Source organism: Podarcis vaucheri, assembly GCF_965113315.1.
Source record: "Podarcis vaucheri genome assembly, chromosome: Z".
NCBI classification, from domain to species: domain Eukaryota; kingdom Metazoa; phylum Chordata; class Lepidosauria; order Squamata; family Lacertidae; genus Podarcis; species Podarcis vaucheri.
Genome location: NC_138758.1, coordinates 52676183 through 52694520, shown reverse-complemented (window position 1 = coordinate 52694520; position 18338 = coordinate 52676183). Strand labels below are relative to the sequence as shown.

Genomic DNA, 18338 nt, shown 5'->3' with positions numbered 1-18338 from the left:
GGCGCCGGGAACTGGACTCTTAATTGCCCACTGTGGACATCCAAACTACACTTCCCAAGATTCTCGACCCGGCGCCGGGATCCGGGTTCGAATCCCGGGAACTGTAGTATCCTGCAGGAGGCGCCTCACCGAACTACAATTCCCACCATGGACATCTTGCCTCTGGGAATTCTTCCGGTTCCCTCTTGCCCAGGGGAACTCTGGGAGTTGAGGCGCCCGGAGCAAACTACGGTTCCCACAGCGCCGCTTCACAGATGCATCATGGGAACTGTAGTTCCCCCTTCTTTCCTATGGGTCTCTGGCGCCTCCTAGTTATCGGCACCCCTGGATCATACTATAGTTCCCAAAGCGCCACTACGGTTCCCAAGGCGGCGCTGGGCGTACTACGGTTCCCAAGCTGCTCCTGGGACTACGGTTCCCAGCTCCCTCCTTCCGGCCCAGAGAACTCTGGGAGTTGCAGCGGCGCCCGGAGCAAACTACAGTTCCCGGGTGCATCATGGGAACTGTAGTTTCCTGGTAGCGCCAGGAGAGGAACTCTTCCGCCTTCTTTCCTATGGGTCTCGGGCGCCTCCTATTTCCACCCTGCAGCGTACTATAATTCCCAAGATGCCGCTGGGCGTACTACAGTTCCCAAGATGCCCCTGGGCGTACTACAATTCCCAAGATGCCCCTGGGCGTGCTACGGTTCCCATTAGCAGCCAATCCTCCTTTCCTATGGGTCTCGGGCGCCTAGTTATTGAACCCTGAGCGTACTATAATTCCCAAGGCGCCACTGGGCGTACTACAATTCCCAAGATGCCCCTGGCTGTGCTACAATTCCCAAGGCGCCACTGGGCGTACTACGGTTCCCATTAACAGCCATTCCTCCTTTCCTACGGGTCTCGGGCGCCTAGTTATCGGCACCCCTGAGCGTACTATAGTTCCCAAGCAGGGCAGAATGTACTGCAACTCCCAAGATGCCCCTGGGCGTACTACGGTTCCCAAGATGCCCCTGGGCGTACTACGGTTCCCAAGATGCCCCTGGGCGTACTACGGTTCCCATTAACAGCCAATCCTCCTTTCCTATGGGTCTCAGGCGCCTCCTATTTATCTGCACCCTTTAGCATACTATAATTCCCAAGGCGCTACTGGGCGTACTACAATTCCCAAGATGCCACTGGGCGTACTACAGTTCCCAAGATGCCCCTGGGCGTACTACGGTTCCCAAGATGCCCCTGGGCGTACTACGGTTCCCAAGATGCCCCTGGGTGTACTACAATTCCCATTAACAGCCGATCCTTTCCTACGGGTCTCAGGCGCCTCCTGTTTATTGAACCCTGAGCGTACTATAATTCCCAAGGTGCAACTGGGCGTACTACAATTCCCAAGGTGCAACTGGGCGTACTACAATTCCCAAGGTGCAACTGGGCGTACTACAATTCCCAAGGTGCACCTGGGCGTACTACAGTTCCCAAGGTGCCCCTGGGCGTACTACAGTTCCCAAGATGCCCCTGGGCGTACTACGGTTCCCAAGATGCCCCTGGGCGTACTACAATTCCCATTAACAGCCGATCCTTTCCTACGGGTCTCAGGCGCCTCCTGTTTATTGAACCCTGAGCGTACTATAATTCCCAAGGTGCAACTGGGCGTACTACAATTCCCAAGGTGCAACTGGGCGTACTACAGTTCCCAAGGTGCCCCTGGGCGTACTACACTTCCCAAGATGCCTCTGGGCGTACTACAATTCCCAAGATGCCCCTGGGCGTACTACAAATCCCAAGGTGCCACTGGGCGTACTACAGTTCCCAAGGTGCCCCTGGGTGTACTACAATTCCCAAGGTGCCACTGGGCCTACTACAATTCCCAAGGTGCCCCTGCGCATACTACGGTTCCCAAGGCGCCACTGAAGGGACTACGGTTCCCAAGGTGCCCCTGGGTGTACTACAATTCCCAAGGTGCCACTGGGCATACTACAATTCCCAAGGTGCCCCTGCGCATACTACGGTTCCCAAGGCGCCACTGAAGGGACTACGGTTCCCAAGGTGCCCCTGGGTGTACTACAATTCCCAAGGTGCCACTGGGCGTACTACAGTTCCCAAGGTGCCACTGGGCGTACTACAGTTCCCAAGGTGCCCCTGGGTGTACTACAATTCCCAAGGTGCCACTGGGCATACTACAATTCCCAAGGTGCCCCTGCGCATACTACGGTTCCCAAGGCGCCACTGAAGGGACTACGGTTCCCAAGGTGCCCCTGGGTGTACTACAATTCCCAAGGTGCCACTGGGCGTACTACAGTTCCCAAGGTGCCACTGGGCGTACTACAGTTCCCAAGGTGCCCCTGGGTGTACTACAATTCCCAAGGTGCCACTGGGCATACTACAATTCCCAAGGTGCCCCTGCGCATACTACGGTTCCCAAGGCGCCACTGAAGGGACTACGGTTCCCAAGGTGCTTGCGCCGCCGGAGTTTATTCAGACGCATCCACAAAGCAAGGCAGTCCAGAAAGTGGGCGCCGCGCCCGTTGCGGAAACAGGCGCCAAAGAGGAGACGGAGACAGGAAGGAAGGAAGGAAGGAAGGAAGGGGAAAGGGAGAGGAAGGAAAGAAGGAGGGAGGGAGGGAAGGAAGGAAGGAAGGAGGGAAAGGGAGAGGAAGGAAGGAAGGAGAAAGAGGAAAAGGAAATGAGGGGAAATGGGAACAGAAAGAGGAAGAATGCAGAGGGAAAAGATGAAGAAGGGAAAGGAAGGAAAGAAGGAAGGAGAAAGAGGAAGTGAGGGAAAGTAGGAGAGGAAAGAGGAAGAAGGGAAAGGAAGAAGGGGGAAGGGAAGAGGAAATGGATGGATGGATGGATGGATGGAAGGAAGGAAGGAAGGGGGACCAGGAAAGAAAGGAGGGAGGGAGGAAGGAAAGGAAGAGGAAAAGGAAAGATGGATGGAAGGAAGGAAGGAAAGATGGAGAGGAAGGGGAGGAGAAAGAGGAAATGAGGGAAATTGGGAGAGGAAAGAGGAAGAATGGAAAGGAAGAGGAAGGAGAGAAGAGGAAATAGATGAGATGAAGAGAAAAAGGGAGGAAGGAGAGAGGGAAGGAAAAGAAGGAAGGACCAGAGGAGAAAGAGAGGAAACCGAGGGAAGAAGAGGGAAACCGAGCCAAACAGGAAGTCGAGGAAGAGGAAGTGGGGGACAGGAAGGGGAAGCGCCGGCCCCTCTTTTCCCGCGGGATCAACCAGTCCGGAAAGAGGGAGGGGAAGATACCTGAGTCCGTTCCATGCGCCCGGAAACGGGGCGTGGCCCCAAAGCAGGAAGTGAGGGGCGGGACTTCCTGTTGTTCCGGCGCCGCCCCCCGGAAGCAGCACAAAGTCTCCATGGCGACGTCGAGAGAGGCGGGGTCACAGCAAACAAAGGGGGGCGGGTCACATGCGCCGCAGGAAGTCCCGCCCCCAGGCAGATCTGTCCGTCAAAAGCAGCAGTGTCCGTCCGAAACAGGGGGGGCGGGACTCGTTTCCAGGAAGGGGAGGAGCCTCCCGTCGAGCGGGCGGGGCTAGAGCTCCTCGTAGTCCCCACCCCCCCGGGCCAGCCCCGCCCCCAGGAAGGCCTCCAGCTCGTCCAAGGGGCTGGCCTTGGCTTTGGCCCGCCCCTTCCTGCGCCCGGCACCCTCCGCTTCCTCCTTGGGCTTCTTGGGGCGGGTCTTCTTCTTCTTGTCTTCCTGCGGGGAGAAAGAGAGACAGGAAGTTGGGGGCGGGGAGAAGGAGAGAGAGAGACAGGAAGTTGGGGGCGGGGAGAAAGAGAGAGAGAGACAGGAAGTTGGGGGCGGGGAGAAAGAGAGGCAGGAAGTTGGGGGCGGGGAGAAAGAGAGGCAGGAAGTTGGGGGCGGGGAGAAAGAGAGGCAGGAAGTTGGGGGCGGGGAGAAAGAGAGAGAGACAGGAAGTTGGGGGCGGGGGAAAGAGAGAGAGACAGGAAGTTGGGGGCGTGGTGAAAGAGAGAGAGAGAGAGAGGAAGTTGGGGCGGGGAGAAAGAGAGAGAGACAGGAAGTTGGGGGCGAGAACTTCCTGCAGCGCCCGGCCGCGCTACGGTTCCCAAAGGGAAGTTACCTCTTTGCTGCTCCGCTTCTTCTTCTTCTTCTTCTCTTTGGAAGGCGGATCTGGAGGGAAAAGGAGATTTAATTTCCTTTTTTCCAACCTTTGATTTGATTATATCATTTTATTTATTTGATATTATTATATTCCTATTTATTTGATATTATTATATTCATATTTATTTTATATTATTATATTCCTATTTATTTGATATTATATTCATATTTACTTGATATTATTATATTCATATTTATTTGATTGTATTAGGTGATATTATTTTCCTATATTATTTCATTTTATTCCATTCGTGTATTATTTTCGTATATTAACTCGGTATAAATATCATATTCTTATATTATTTTAGTGTATTACATCATTTTATTTTAGTATATTGTATTAATATATTATATTGTTTTAGTATATTATTTTAGAATATTATATTATTTTAGTATATTGTATTACTATATTATATTATTTTAGTATATTATTATATTTTTAGTATATTATTATATATATTACTATATTATATTATTTTAGTATATTGTATTAATATATTGTTTTAGTATATTATTTTAGAATATTATATTATTTTAGTATATTGTATTAATATATTATATTATTTTAGTATATTATTATATTTTTAGTATATTATTATATATATTACTATATTATATTATTTTAGTATATTGTATTAATATATTATATTATTTTAGTATATTATTATATATATTATATTACTATATTATATTACTTTAGTATATTGTATTAATATATTATATTACTTTAGTATATTATTTTAAAATATTATATTATTTTAGTATATTGTATTAATATGTTATATTATTTTAGTACATTATTATATTTTTAGTATATTAACTTATTATATATATTACATTACTATATTACTTTAATATATTACATTATTATATTATTTTAATATATTGTTTTAATAAATTATACTTAGTATATTATAATATTAATTTAGTATGTATATATTATATTAATATACTATATTACCTATTGTTATATTATATTATATTGTATTAATATATTATATTATATTGTTTTAGTATATTATATTAATATAACATTAATATATGATAATTTTATATATTTGTCTAAAGGAAACGTAACTCAAAACCTAAGATATGAAGAGTCCTGTGTGACTCTAAAGCTTGTGCACAATATCATAAAATAAAAAATACCAAATAATAAAACTGGTAATTCCAACTGATGAAGAGTCCTGTGTGACTCTAAAGCTTGCGCACCATTGCATAAAATAAAAATACCACACAATCAAATTGGTGATTCCAACAGGGAAGAGTCCTGTGTGACTCTAAAGCTTGCGCATCATAGTATAAAATAAAAATACCAAATAGTCCAATTGGTAATTCGGATTGAGGAAGAGTCCTGTGTGACTCTAAAGCTGGTGGACAATTCCATAAAATTAAAAGGCAAAATAGTCAAATTGAGAATTCCAACTGATGAAGAGCCCTGTGTGACTCTCAAGCTTGCGCATTGCACAAGAGTTAAAAATACCATATAATCCAATTGTTAATTGGGATGGATGAAGAGTCCTGTCTGACTCTCAAGCTCGCGCATTGCACAAGAGTTTAAAATACCATATAATCCAATTGTTAATTGGGATGGATGAAGAATCCTGTGTGACTCTAAAGCTTGCACATTGCACAAGAGTTTAAAATACCACATAATCCAATTGGAAATTGGGATTGATGAAGAGTCCTGTGTGACTCTAAAGCTTGCACATTGCATAAAATAAAAATACCAAATAATCCAATTGGAAATTGGGATTGATGAAGAATCCTGTGTGACTCTCAAGCTTACACATTGCATAAAATAAAAATACCAAATAATCCAATTGTTAATTGGGATTGATGAAGAGTCCTGTGTGACTCTAAAGCTTGCACATTGCACAAGAGTTAAAAATACCAAATAATCCAATTGTTAATTGGGATTGATGAAGAATCCTGTGTGACTCTCAAGCTTACACATTGCATAAAATAAAAATACCAAATAATCCAATTGTTAATTGGGATTGATGAAGAGCCCAGTGTGACTCTAAGGCTTGCGGACAATCAAATTAAAAGGCAAAATAATCCAATTGTTAATTGGGATTGACGAAGAGCCCTGTGTGACTCTCAGGCTCACCTTCCTCGCCGCTCTCCTTCCGCCGCGCCGGCTCCTCCAATCCCAGCCCAAAGAGATCCGCCTCGTTCTTCGGCCGGAAGGCGGGGCCGGGGGCCGGAGGGGGCGGGGCCGGCCCGGGGTCCGAGGCGTCCGATAGGTCCGAGAGGGCGGGGAAGGGGTCCTGCAAAGGAGGCTGGGAGAAGAGGCCTCACCTTAGTGGTTCCCCCAAAGGAGTCTGGGAGACGTAGTTTGAGGCTTCTAAGGCACTCTAGTCCCCCAAAGGATTCTGGGAGTTGTAGTTTGAGGCTCCTAAGGAGCTCTATTCCCCTTTCCTTATTGTTTCCCCAAAGGATTCTGGGAGTTGTAGTTTGAGGCTCCTAAGGAGCTCTATTCCCCTTTCCTTATTGTCTCCCCAAAGGATTCTGGGAGTTGTAGTTTGAGGCTCCTAAGGAGCTCTATTCCCCTTTCCTTATTGTTTCCCCAAAGGATTCTGGGAGTTGTAGTTTGAGGCTTCTAAGGAGCTCTATTCCCCTTTCCTTATTGTCTCCCCAAAGGATTCTGGGAAATGTAGTTTGAGGCTCCTAAGGAGCTCTATTCCCCTTTCCTTATTGTTTCCCCAAAGGATTCTGGGAGTTGTAGTTTGAGGCTCCTAAGGAGCTCTATTCCCCTTTCCTTATTGTTTCCCCAAAGGATTCTGGGAAATGTAGTTTGAGGCTCCTAAGGCACTCTAGTCCCCCAAAGGATTCTGGGAGTTGTAGTTTGAGGCTTCTATTCCCCCAAAGGATTCTGGGAGCTGTAGTTTGAGGCTTCTACTCCCCCAAAGGATTCTGGGAGCTGTAGTTTGAGGCTTCTATTCCCCCAAAGGATTCTGGGAGCTGTAGTTTGAGGCTTCTATTCCCCCAAAGGATTCTGGGAAATGTAGTTTGAGGCTCCTAAGGCACTCTAGTCCCCCAAAGGATTCTGGGAGCTGTAGTTTGAGGCTTCTATTCCCCCAAAGGATTCTGGGAAATGCAGTTTGAAGCTTTTAAGGCACTCTAGCCCCTCAAAGGATTCTGGGAGATGTAGTTTAAGGCTTCTAGTCCCCCAAAGGAGTCTGGGAGGTGTAGTTTGAGGCTTCTAAGGTGCCCTCTAGGCCCCCAAAGGATTCTGGGAAATGGAGTTTGAGGCTTCTAAGGTACTCTAGCCCCCCCCCAAAGGATTCTGGGAGATGTAGTTTGAGGCTTCTAAGGCACCCAAAGGATTCTGGGAAATGGAGTTTGAGGCTTCTAAGGCGCCCTCTGGTCCCCCAAAGGATTCTGGGAAATGTAGTTTGAACCTTTTAAGGCACTCTCTAGCCCCCAAAGGATTCTGGGAGCTGTAGTTTGAGGCTTCTAGTCCCCCAAAGGATTCTGGGAGGTGTAGTTTGAAGCTTCCAAGGCACTCTAGCCCCCCCCCCAAAGGATTATGGGAAATGTAGTTTGAGGCTTCTAAGGCACTCTAGTCCCCCAAAGGAGTCTGGGAGCTGTAGTTTGAGGCTTCTAGTCCCCCAAAGGATTCTGGGAGTTGTAGTTTGAGGTTTCTAGTCCCCCAAAGGATTCTGGGAGTTGTAGTTTGAGGCTTCTAGTCCCCCAAAGGATTCTGGGAGGTGTAGTTTGAGGCACCTAGTCCCCCAAAGGATTATGGGAAATGTAGTTTGAGGCTTCTAAGGCACTCTAGTCCCCCAAAGGAGTCTGGGAGCTGTAGTTTGAGGCTTCTAGTCCCCCAAAGGATTCTGGGAGTTGTAGTTTGAGGCTTCTAGTCCCCCAAAGGATTCTGGGAGTTGTAGTTTGAGGCTTCTAGTCCCCCAAAGGATTCTGGGAGGTGTAGTTTGAGGCACCTAGTCCCCCAAAGGATTCTGGGAGGTGTAGTTTGAAGCTTCCAAGGCACTCTAGCCCCCCCCCAAAGGATTCTGGGAAATGTAGTTTGAGGTTTCTAAGGCACTCTAGTCCCCCAAAGGAGTCTGGGAGTTGTAGTTTGAGGCTTCTAGTCCCCCCAAAGGATTCTGGGAGTTGTAGTTTGAGGCTTCTAGTCCCCCAAAGGATTCTGGGAGTTGGAGTTTGAGGCTTCTACTCCCCCAAAGGATTCTGGGAGTTGTAGTTTGAGGCTTCTAGTCCCCCAAAGGATTCTGGGAGTTGTAGTTTGAGGCTTCTAGTCCCCCCAAAGGATTCTGGGAGTTGTAGTTTGAGGCTTCTAGTCCCCCAAAGGATTCTGGGAGTTGTAGTTTGAGGCTTCTACTCCCCCAAAGGATTCTGGGAGTTGTAGTTTGAGGCTTCTAGTCCCCCAAAGGATTCTGGGAGTTGTAGTTTGAGGCTTCTAGTCCCCCAAAGGATTCTGGGAGTTGTAGTTTGAGGCTTCTACTCCCCCAAAGGATTCTGGGAGTTGTAGTTTGAGGCTTCTAGTCCCCCAAAGGATTCTGGGAGTTGTAGTTTGAGGCTTCTAGTCCCCCCAAAGGAGCCTGGGAGTTGTAGTTTGAGGCTTCTATTCCCCCAAGGGATTCTGGGAGTTGTAGTTTGAGGATCCTAATCCCCCCAAAGGATTCTGGGAGTTGTAGTTTGAGGCTTCTAGTCCTCCAAAGGATTCTGGGAAATGTAGTTTGAGGCTTCTAGTCCCCCCAAAGGATTCTGGGAGGTGTAGTTTGAGGCACCTAGTCCCCCAAAGGATTCTGGGAGTTGTAGTTTGAGGCTTCTATTCCCCCAAAGGAGTCTGGGAGATGTAGTTTGTGGCTTCTATCCCCCCCAAGGGATTCTGGGAGGTGTAGTTTGAGGCTTCTATTCCCCCAAAGGAGTCTGGGAGTTGTAGTTTGAGGCTTCTATTCCCCCAAAGGAGTCTGGGAGTTGTAGTTTGAGGCTTCTAAAGGCACCCTCTCCCCCCAAAGGATTCTGGGAGTTGTAGTTTGAGGCTTCTATTCCCCCAAAGGAGTCTGGGAGATGTAGTTTGTGGCTTCTAGTCCCCCCAAAGGATTCTGGGAGGTGTAGTTTGAGGCTTCTAGTCCCCCAAAGGATTCTGGGAGTTGTAGTTTGTGGCTTCTAGTCCCCCAAAGGATTCTGGGAGATGTAGTTTGAGGCTTCTATCCCCCCCAAGGGATTCTGGGAGGTGTAGTTTGAGGCTTCTATTCCCCCAAAGGAGTCTGGGAGTTGTAGTTTGAGGCTTCTATTCCCCCAAAGGAGTCTGGGAGTTGTAGTTTGAGGCTTCTAAAGGCACCCTCTCCCCCCAAAGGATTCTGGGAGTTGTAGTTTGAGGCTTCTAAGGCGCCCTCTGGTCCCCCAAAGGATTCTGGGAGTTGTAGTTTGAGGCTTCTAGTCCCCCAAAGGAGTCTGGGAGTTGTAGTTTGAGGCTTCCATTCCCCCAAAGGAGTCTGGGAGTTGTAGTTTCAGGCTTCTAAAGGCACCCTCTCCCCCCAAAGCATTCTGGGAGTTGTAGTTCGGCGCCCACTCACCCCCCTGGCGTCGGCCGAGGCCTCGTCGCTCTCGAACTCGGGGTCGTCCATGACGAAGGAGAGCATCTGGGCCGCCACCGGCCCCTCGGGGTCGCTCTCCGACTCCTCGCCGGGGGCCGGGGGCCGGGGGGCCGGGAGGGTCCGGGGTCCGGAAGGTTCCGCCGGGGCCGGCCTCAAAGGCGGGGAGGGGGGGCTGGGAGGGGGAACGAGGAGAGCGATCAATTAATCATCATGATCATAATAATTAATAATTGATACTAATAATAATAATGAATAATGACGGCCGCCGTTCAATGAGGATCGTTAGGATCGCCAGGATCGTTAGAAGGATCGTTCGAATTAAGATGGTAAAATGATAATTTATAATTTAGAGTTAATTATATATATATATATAATATAATATAATATATAATTAACTCTAAATTATAAATTATCATTTTACAATTATATATATATATATAATTAACTCTAAATTATAAATTATCATTTTACAATTATATATATATATATATATATAATTAACTCTAAATTATAAATTATCATTTTACCATTTTAATTCGAACGATCCTTCTAACCATCGTTATTAAATGATTTACAAATTGGCTATAATTCACTCTAAATTTTGAACATCCCAAAAAAGATCTTTTCCATATATATATTTATTTGCACTTATTTGCACTTATTTGCACTTATTTGCATTTATTCGCACTTATTCGCACTTATTTGCATTTATTTGCATTTATTTTCATTTATTTGCATTTATTCGCACTTATTCGCACTTATTTGCATTTATTCACATTTATTCCCATTTATTCGCATTCGTTTGCATTCCTTCGCACTTATTTGCATTCCTTTGCATATATTCGCATTCATTTGCATATATTTGCATCCATCCCTACCCTTTCTCCGCCTCCTCCTCCACGTCTTCGCCCCCCAGGATGACGAATCCCCCCGCCGGCCGCTCCTCCTCGCCGGGGGGCGCCCCCTCTTTCCCGGGCTCTTCCGGCGCCCCGGGTTCGAGTCTCCCCCCAACATCTTCACATCTGCGGGGAGGGGGGATAAATGTCAGGGTCCCGGGTTCGAGTCTCCCCCCGCCCTCCCCGTACCCCCCCACCTTACCTGCCGTTTTCAGGGGGTCCCGCGGAGGGCGCCCCCTTTTCCTCCAGGAAGCCCCCCTCCAGCCGGTCGTCCGGGGCAAAGTCTTCCGCCGTCGGGGGGTCTAATTGGGGGGGGGAGACAAATGGGGGGTCAGAACTAAGGGGGTGCCGTCCCCCCATAATTCGTTGCATCCCCCAATCGCTCCCACCCCCAAAATTATTAATATTAGGGTATAAATAGAAGCGTTATTAGGATTATTAGGATTATTATCGCTGTTATTATGATCGTCGTTCCCACCCCCCAATTATTACTTTTAGGGTATAAATATCATCATCATCATTATATGTATATCATTATTATTATTAGTAGTAGTAGAAGGGCATAAATATTGTAATTATTATTATTAAGGTACGTTATCCCCAATCGTTCCCCCCAAAAAATTGCCCCCCCCAAAAAAAAACTATTACTATTAAGGTATAAATATCATCTTCATCATCTTCATCACTATTAAAATACCAATGCCCCCCAAATTATTACTATTAGGGTATTAATTTTCTAGATATAATACGAAGTATGATAAGAAATATAATAATACAAATAATAAATAATTATATATTATTATTATTGTTACTACTACTACTACTACTACTACTACTACTACTACTACTACTACTAGGGTATCATCCCCAATCGTCCCCCACCAGAAAAAAGTACACCCTGATCATTCCCCCCCCCCAATTATTACTATTAGGGAATAATAATAATAATAATAATAATAATAATAATAATAATTAGTAGTAGTAGTAGTAGTAGTAGTAGTAGTAGTAATATTTGGATATTATTATTATTATTATTATTAGTGAGGTACATCATCCCCAATCGTCCCCCACCAAAAAAAATCCTGATCATTCCCCCGCCCCCCATTATTACTATTAGGGAATAAATATAATAATAATAACAACAACAGCAACAATATATTACTAGTAGTAGCAATAATAATAATAATAATAATAATAAGAAGAAGAAGAAGAAGAAGAAGAAGAAGTAGTAGTAGTAGTAGTAGTAATAGTAGTAGTAGTAGCAGTAGCAATAATAATAATAATAATAATAATAATAATAGGTAGTAGTAGTATTTGGATATTATTATTATTATTATTATTATTGTTATTGTTATTGAGGTACATCATCCCCCACCGGAAAAAATCCTGATCATTCCCCCCCCCCCATTATTACTATTAGGGAATAAATAGAATAATAATACTAACAATGACAACAACAGCAACAATATATTACTATTACTAGTAGTAGCAATAATAATATTAATAAGTAGTAGTAGTAGTAGTAGTAGTAGTAGTAGTAGTAGTATTTGGATATTATTATTATTATTATTATTATTATTATTATTATTATTATTATTGTTGTTGTTGTTGTTGTACATCATTCCCCCCACACACATTATTACTATTAGGGAATAAACATAATAATAATAACGACAACAACAGCAACAACAGCAACAATATATTACTATTACTAGTAGTACAAAAATAATAATAAGAAGAAGAAGAAGAAGAAAAAGAAGTAGTAGTAGTAGTAGTAGGGAATAAATATAATAATAATAATAATAATAACAACAACAGCAGCAGCAACAATATATTACTATTACTAGTAGTAGCAATAATAATAATAATAATAATAATAATAATAATAAGTAGTAGTAGTAGTAGGGAATAAATATAATAATAATAATAATAACGACAACAACAGCAACAATATATTACTATTACTAGTAGTAGCAATAATAATAATAATAATAATAAGAAGAAGAAGAAGAAGAAGAAGAAGGGAATAATAATAATAATAATAATAATAACAACGACAACAACAACAACAGCAACAATATATTACTAGTACTAGTAGTAGCAATAATAATAATAATAATAATAATAATAATAATAATAAGTAGTAGTAGTAGGGAATAAATATAATAATAATAATAATAACGACAAAAACAGCAACAATATATTACTAGTACTAGTAGTAGCAATCATCATCATCATCATCATAAATTAATAATAATAATAAATTAATAATAATAAGTAGTAGTAGTATTTGGACATTATTATTATTATTATTATTATTATTGTTATTAATACTATTATCAAGGTCTGATTATTCTTACTAACGACACTCACCGGCCGCCGCCCCGAAGATCCGGGCGATGAAGCTGCGCCGGGGGGCGGCTGGGGGGGCTGGCGCTTGGGGGGGGCTTTGGGGGGTGGGGGTCTCGGTGGGGTTGGGGGTCCCCGGGCCGGACCCCCCCTCGGGGGCGTTGTCGGGGGGCGAGGGGGGTCCCGGCGACGGGGTCTCGTGGGAGGGCGCCCCCCGGCTGCGGGCTTCCATGGCCTCCAGGAATCTGCAGGGAGATTAATATTATTAATTGGCATTATTAATATTATTATCGGCGTTATTAATATTATTAATAAGCATTCACATTATTCATATTATTCATAAGAGTTCACGTGATTGATATTATACATATTATTAATAAGCATTCATATTATTCATATTATTCATAAGCATTCACATTAATATCATTCATAAGCATTCATATTATTAAGAATTCTTATTATTGATATTAATAAGCATTCATATTATTCATAAGCATTCATATTATTAATCATTCCCATTCATATTATTCATAAACATTCATATTATTATTAGGAATTCATATTATGAATAAGCATTCATATTAATATTATACATATTATTCATAAGCATTCACATTATTATTAAGAATTGATATTATTCATATTGTTAATAAGCATTCATATTAATCATTCACATTACTATTATTCATAAGCATTCGTATCATTATTAAGAATTCATATTATTGATATTAATAAGCATTCATATTATTAATAAGCATTCATATTATTAATCATTCACATTCATATTATACATAAGCATTCATACCATTATTAAGAATTCATATTATTGATATTACTGAGCATTCATATTATTTATATTATTAATAAGCTTTCATATTATTAATCATTCACATTCATATTCATAAGCATTCATATTATTCATATTATTCATAAGCATTCATATTATTATTAAGAATTCATATTTTTGATATTAATAGGCATTCACATTAATATTATTCATAAGCATTCACATTATTATTAAGCATTCATATTATTGATATTGTTAATAAGCATCCATATTATTCCTATTAATAAGCATTCACGTTATTGACATTATTAATAAGCATTATTCATATTCATTCATATCATTAATATCCATAAGCATTCACATTAATATTACTAATAATGATTCACATCATTAATATTATTAAGCATTCACATTATTCATTATTCACATTATTCAAGAAGCATTCATAGTATTGACATTATTGATAAGAATTCACAGTATTAATATTAATAAGCATCCATGCTCTTGATATTAATAAGGCATTCACATTAATAATATTATTAATAAGCATTCACACTATTGACATTATTAATAGGCATTCATATTATTCATAAGAATTCCCATTATGGATATTATCCGCAAGAATTCCCATTATTCCTATTATTAATAAGCATTCCTATTATTCATTATTGATAAGCATTCACATTACTATTATTAATAAGCATTCACATTATTAATAAGCATTCACATTACTGATTTTCATAAAAAAATCGCATTATTGATGTTTTTAAGCATTCCCATTATTCCCATTATTTTTTAATTACTTTATTATCATTTTATCATGATTAATAAGCATTCACGTGATTAATATTATTATTAATTAGCCCTACATCTCATAATTCTGGTCCTCCGTCTCCTGCTGGACTGACAGCTCCTCCAGGGTGGCGTCGATGTCTAATTGGTTCGTTTCCAGCTGACGAAGGAGCGTCTCTCTCTGGGGGGGGGGGGAATATAATATATATAAATATATTTAAATAAATAATATATAATATTATAATGTAATAAATAATATATAAATAAATATATAAAGAGGATTGAAAGGGAAAAAATCCAATTTTCACAGAGAAATATTCAGCAGCGGACGCAAAAGGAAATTATGAGAATTTAGAAGCGAAATGGTGAGAATTTAGAAGCGAAATTATGAGGATTTAGAAGCGAAATCATGAGAATTTAGAAGCGAAATCATGAGAATTTAGAAGCGAAATTTTGAGCATTTAGAAGCAAAATCATTAGGATTTAGAAGCGAAATTATGGGAATTGAGAAGCGAAATTGCGAGAATTTAGAAGCGAAATTATGAGATTTTAGAAGCGAAATTATTAGGATTTAGAAGCGAAATCATGAGAATTTAGAAGCGAAATTGTGAGAATTTAGAAGCGACATTATTAGAATTTAGAAGCGAAATCGTGAGAATTTAGAAGCGAAATCGTGAGAATTTAGAAGCGAAGTTATGAGAATTTAGAAGCGAAATTATGAGAATTTAGAAGCGAAATGATTAGAATTTAGAAGCGAAATTATTAGAATTTAGAAGCGACATTATTAGAATTCAGAAACAAAATTATTAGAATTTAGAAGCGACGTTGTTAGAATTTAGAAGCGAAATCATGAGAATTTAGAAGCGAAATTATGAGAATTTAGAAGCGAAATGATTAGGATTTAGAAGCGAAATGATTAGGATTTAGAAGCGAAATGATTAGAATTTAGAAGCGAAATTATGAGAATTTAGAAGCGAAATTATGAGAATTTAGAAGCGAAATTAAGAGAATTTAGAAGCGAAATTATGAGAATTTAGAAGCGACATTATTAGAATTTAGAAGCGAAATCGTGAGAATTTAGAAGCGAAATCGTGAGAATTTAGAAGCGAAATTATGAGAATTTAGAAGCGAAATTATGAGAATTTAGAAGCGAAATGATTAGAATTTAGAAGCGAAATTATGAGAATTTAGAAGCGACATTATTAGAATTCAGAAGCGAAATGATTAGAATTTAGAAGAGAAATTATGAGAATTTAGAAGCGAAATTATATATAAATCTGGGCATTGTCAAGAAAATGGGGGGGGAATCGTTAAATTAAGGGAAATTAAATTAAATTAAAGAAAATTACAGAAATTTGGGGAATTATATCTAATATATCGCTACATCGTGGCATTGTAAAGAAAATGGGGGGGGAATCGTTAAATTAAGGGAAATTAAATTAAATTAAAGAAAATTACAGAAAGAATGTAAAAAAGCAAAGAACTTTTGGGGAATTATATATATATATATATATATATATATATATATATATATATATATATATATATATATAAAATCGTTAAATTAAGGGAAAATTAAATTAAAGAAAATTACAGAAAGAATGTAAAAAAGCAAAGAACTTTTGGGGAATTATATATATATATATATATATATATATATATATTTGCTTTCGTAGATTTTCACGGGTACATATATATATATAATCACGGGTACATATATATATATAATCGTTAAATTAAGGGAAAATTAAATTAAAGAAAATTACAGAAAGAATGTAAAAAAGCAAAGAACTTTTGGGGAATTATATATATATATATATATATATATATATATATATATATATATATATATATAATCGTTAAATTAAGGGAAAATTAAATTAAAGAAAATTACAGAAAGAATGTAAAAAAGCAAAGAACTTTTGGGGAATATTATAGATAGATAGATAGATAGATAGATAGATAGATAGAGATATAGATATAGATAAAATCGTTAAATTAAGGGAGAAATAAATTAAATTAAAGAAAATTACAGAAAGAATGTAAAAAAAGCAAAGAACTTTTGGGAAATATTACATATTAAATTAAATTAAAGATAATTACACAAATAATGTAAAAAAGCAAAGAACTTTTTAGGAATATTATATGTGTGTGTGTATATATATATATATATATATATATATAATCGTTAAATTAAGGGAAAATAAAAATTAAATTGAAATTAAGGAAAATCACACCAATAATGTAAAAAGAGTAACGAACGTTGGGGGAATTATAGAGAATATATCGCTACCTTTCTAAGACCCAAAAGAAAACAGATTACAAGACTCAAAAAAAGGGGGGGAAACGGGGCGGAAATGTGAATTTTGGGCCCATTGGGCTCCGGGGGTCATCCAGCCTGACCCCGATTTGGGAGGGCAGGATTCGCACTGGCTACCTGCAGCTGGAGGAAGGGGATGTTGAAGAACTTGTGGAGGTACTTGAGGCCGAAGCTGTTCTTCATGGAGGACTCGGCGTAGCGGACGTAGGAGGCGCCCGGCGGCCTGGGGAGCGGGGAGAGAAAAACAGAGCCTGAGGAGCTAGATTTCTCCCTGCGGGGAGCTGCTGCCTCTTGCCATTCAATGCAATGCAATGCAATGGAATAAAAGAAATACATTGAGGAGCTGGCTTTCTCGCTGCGGGGAGCTCCTACCTAATGCAATACAATGCAATGCAATGCAATGCAATAAAGGAAACGCCTTGAGGAGCTGGCTTTCTCGCTGCGGGGAGCACCTTCAATGCAATGGAATAGAGCTTGAGGAGCTGGGTTTCTCCCTGCGGGGAGTTCCAGCCTCTTACCATTCAATACAATACAATGCAATGCAATGCAATGAAGGAAACCCCTTGAGGAGCTGGCTTTCTCCCTGCGGGGAGTTCCTACAATGCAATGCAATGGAATGCAATAGAGCTTGAGGAGCTAGATTTCTCCCTGCAGGGATTTCCTCCCTCTTACCACTCGATACAATTCAATGCAATGCAATGCAATCAAAGAAACGCCTTGAGGAGCTAGATTTCTCGCTGCGGGGAGCTCCTACCTAATGCAATGCAATACAATACAATGCAATGTAATGCAATGTAATGCAATGCAATAAAAGAAACCCCTTGAGGAGCTGGCTCTCTCCCTGCGGGGATTTCCTCCCTCTTACCATTCAGTACAATGCAATGCAATGCAATATATCCTTGAGGAGCTAGCTTTCTCCCTGCGGGGAGTCCATTCAATGCAATGCAATGCAATAAAAGAAACACCTTGAGGAGCTGGCTCTCTCCCTGCGGGGATTTCCTGCCTCATACCATTCAATGCAATGCAATGCAATGCAAGAAACCCCTTGCGGAGCTCGCTTTCTCGCTGCGGGGAGTCCCTTCAATGCAATGCCAGGCAACCTTGAGTAGCTAGCTTTCTCCCTGCGGGGAGCTCCTCCCTCATACAATGCAATGCAATAGAGCTTGGGGAGCTAGCTTTCTCCCTGCGGGGAGTCCCTTCCATTCCATGCCAGGCAATAGAGCTTGAGGAGCTAGATTTCTCCCTGCGGGGATTTCCTCCCTCATACCATTCCATACAATGCAACACAATGCAACGCAATGGAAAACAGCTTGAGGAGCTCGCTTTCTCAGTGCGGGGAGTTCCTTCCATTCAATGCAATGCAATGCCATGCAATGCAATGCAGGAAACGCCTTGAGCGGCTAGCTTTCTCCCTGCGGGGAGCCCCTTCCATTCCATGCCAGGCAATGGGGCTTGAGGAGCTGGCTTTCTCCCTGCGGGGATTTCCTCCCTCATACCATTCAATACAATGCAACACAATGCA

The 18338-nt window shown here is 41.1% G+C and overlaps 1 protein-coding gene across 1 annotated transcript in view; it reads right to left on the bottom strand.

The window, feature by feature from the left end:
• Window positions 1–3075: 3075 nt before the first annotated feature.
• The window catches only part of LOC309524282 (rab-like protein 6), a 32420-nt gene continuing 17157 nt past the window's right edge, over window positions 3076–18338 (bottom strand). Inside the window, exons 7-15 of the mRNA XM_082208739.1 lie at window positions 16934–17039; window positions 14574–14677; window positions 12942–13162; window positions 10771–10870; window positions 10551–10694; window positions 9652–9844; window positions 6219–6390; window positions 4065–4114; window positions 3076–3679 (exon numbers count right to left, since the gene is read on the bottom strand). Coding sequence (XP_082064865.1) covers window positions 3515–3679; window positions 4065–4114; window positions 6219–6390; window positions 9652–9844; window positions 10551–10694; window positions 10771–10870; window positions 12942–13162; window positions 14574–14677; window positions 16934–17039 — 1255 coding nt within the window. The 3' untranslated portion in view covers window positions 3076–3514. The remainder of the gene's footprint in view (window positions 3680–4064; window positions 4115–6218; window positions 6391–9651; window positions 9845–10550; window positions 10695–10770; window positions 10871–12941; window positions 13163–14573; window positions 14678–16933; window positions 17040–18338) is intronic.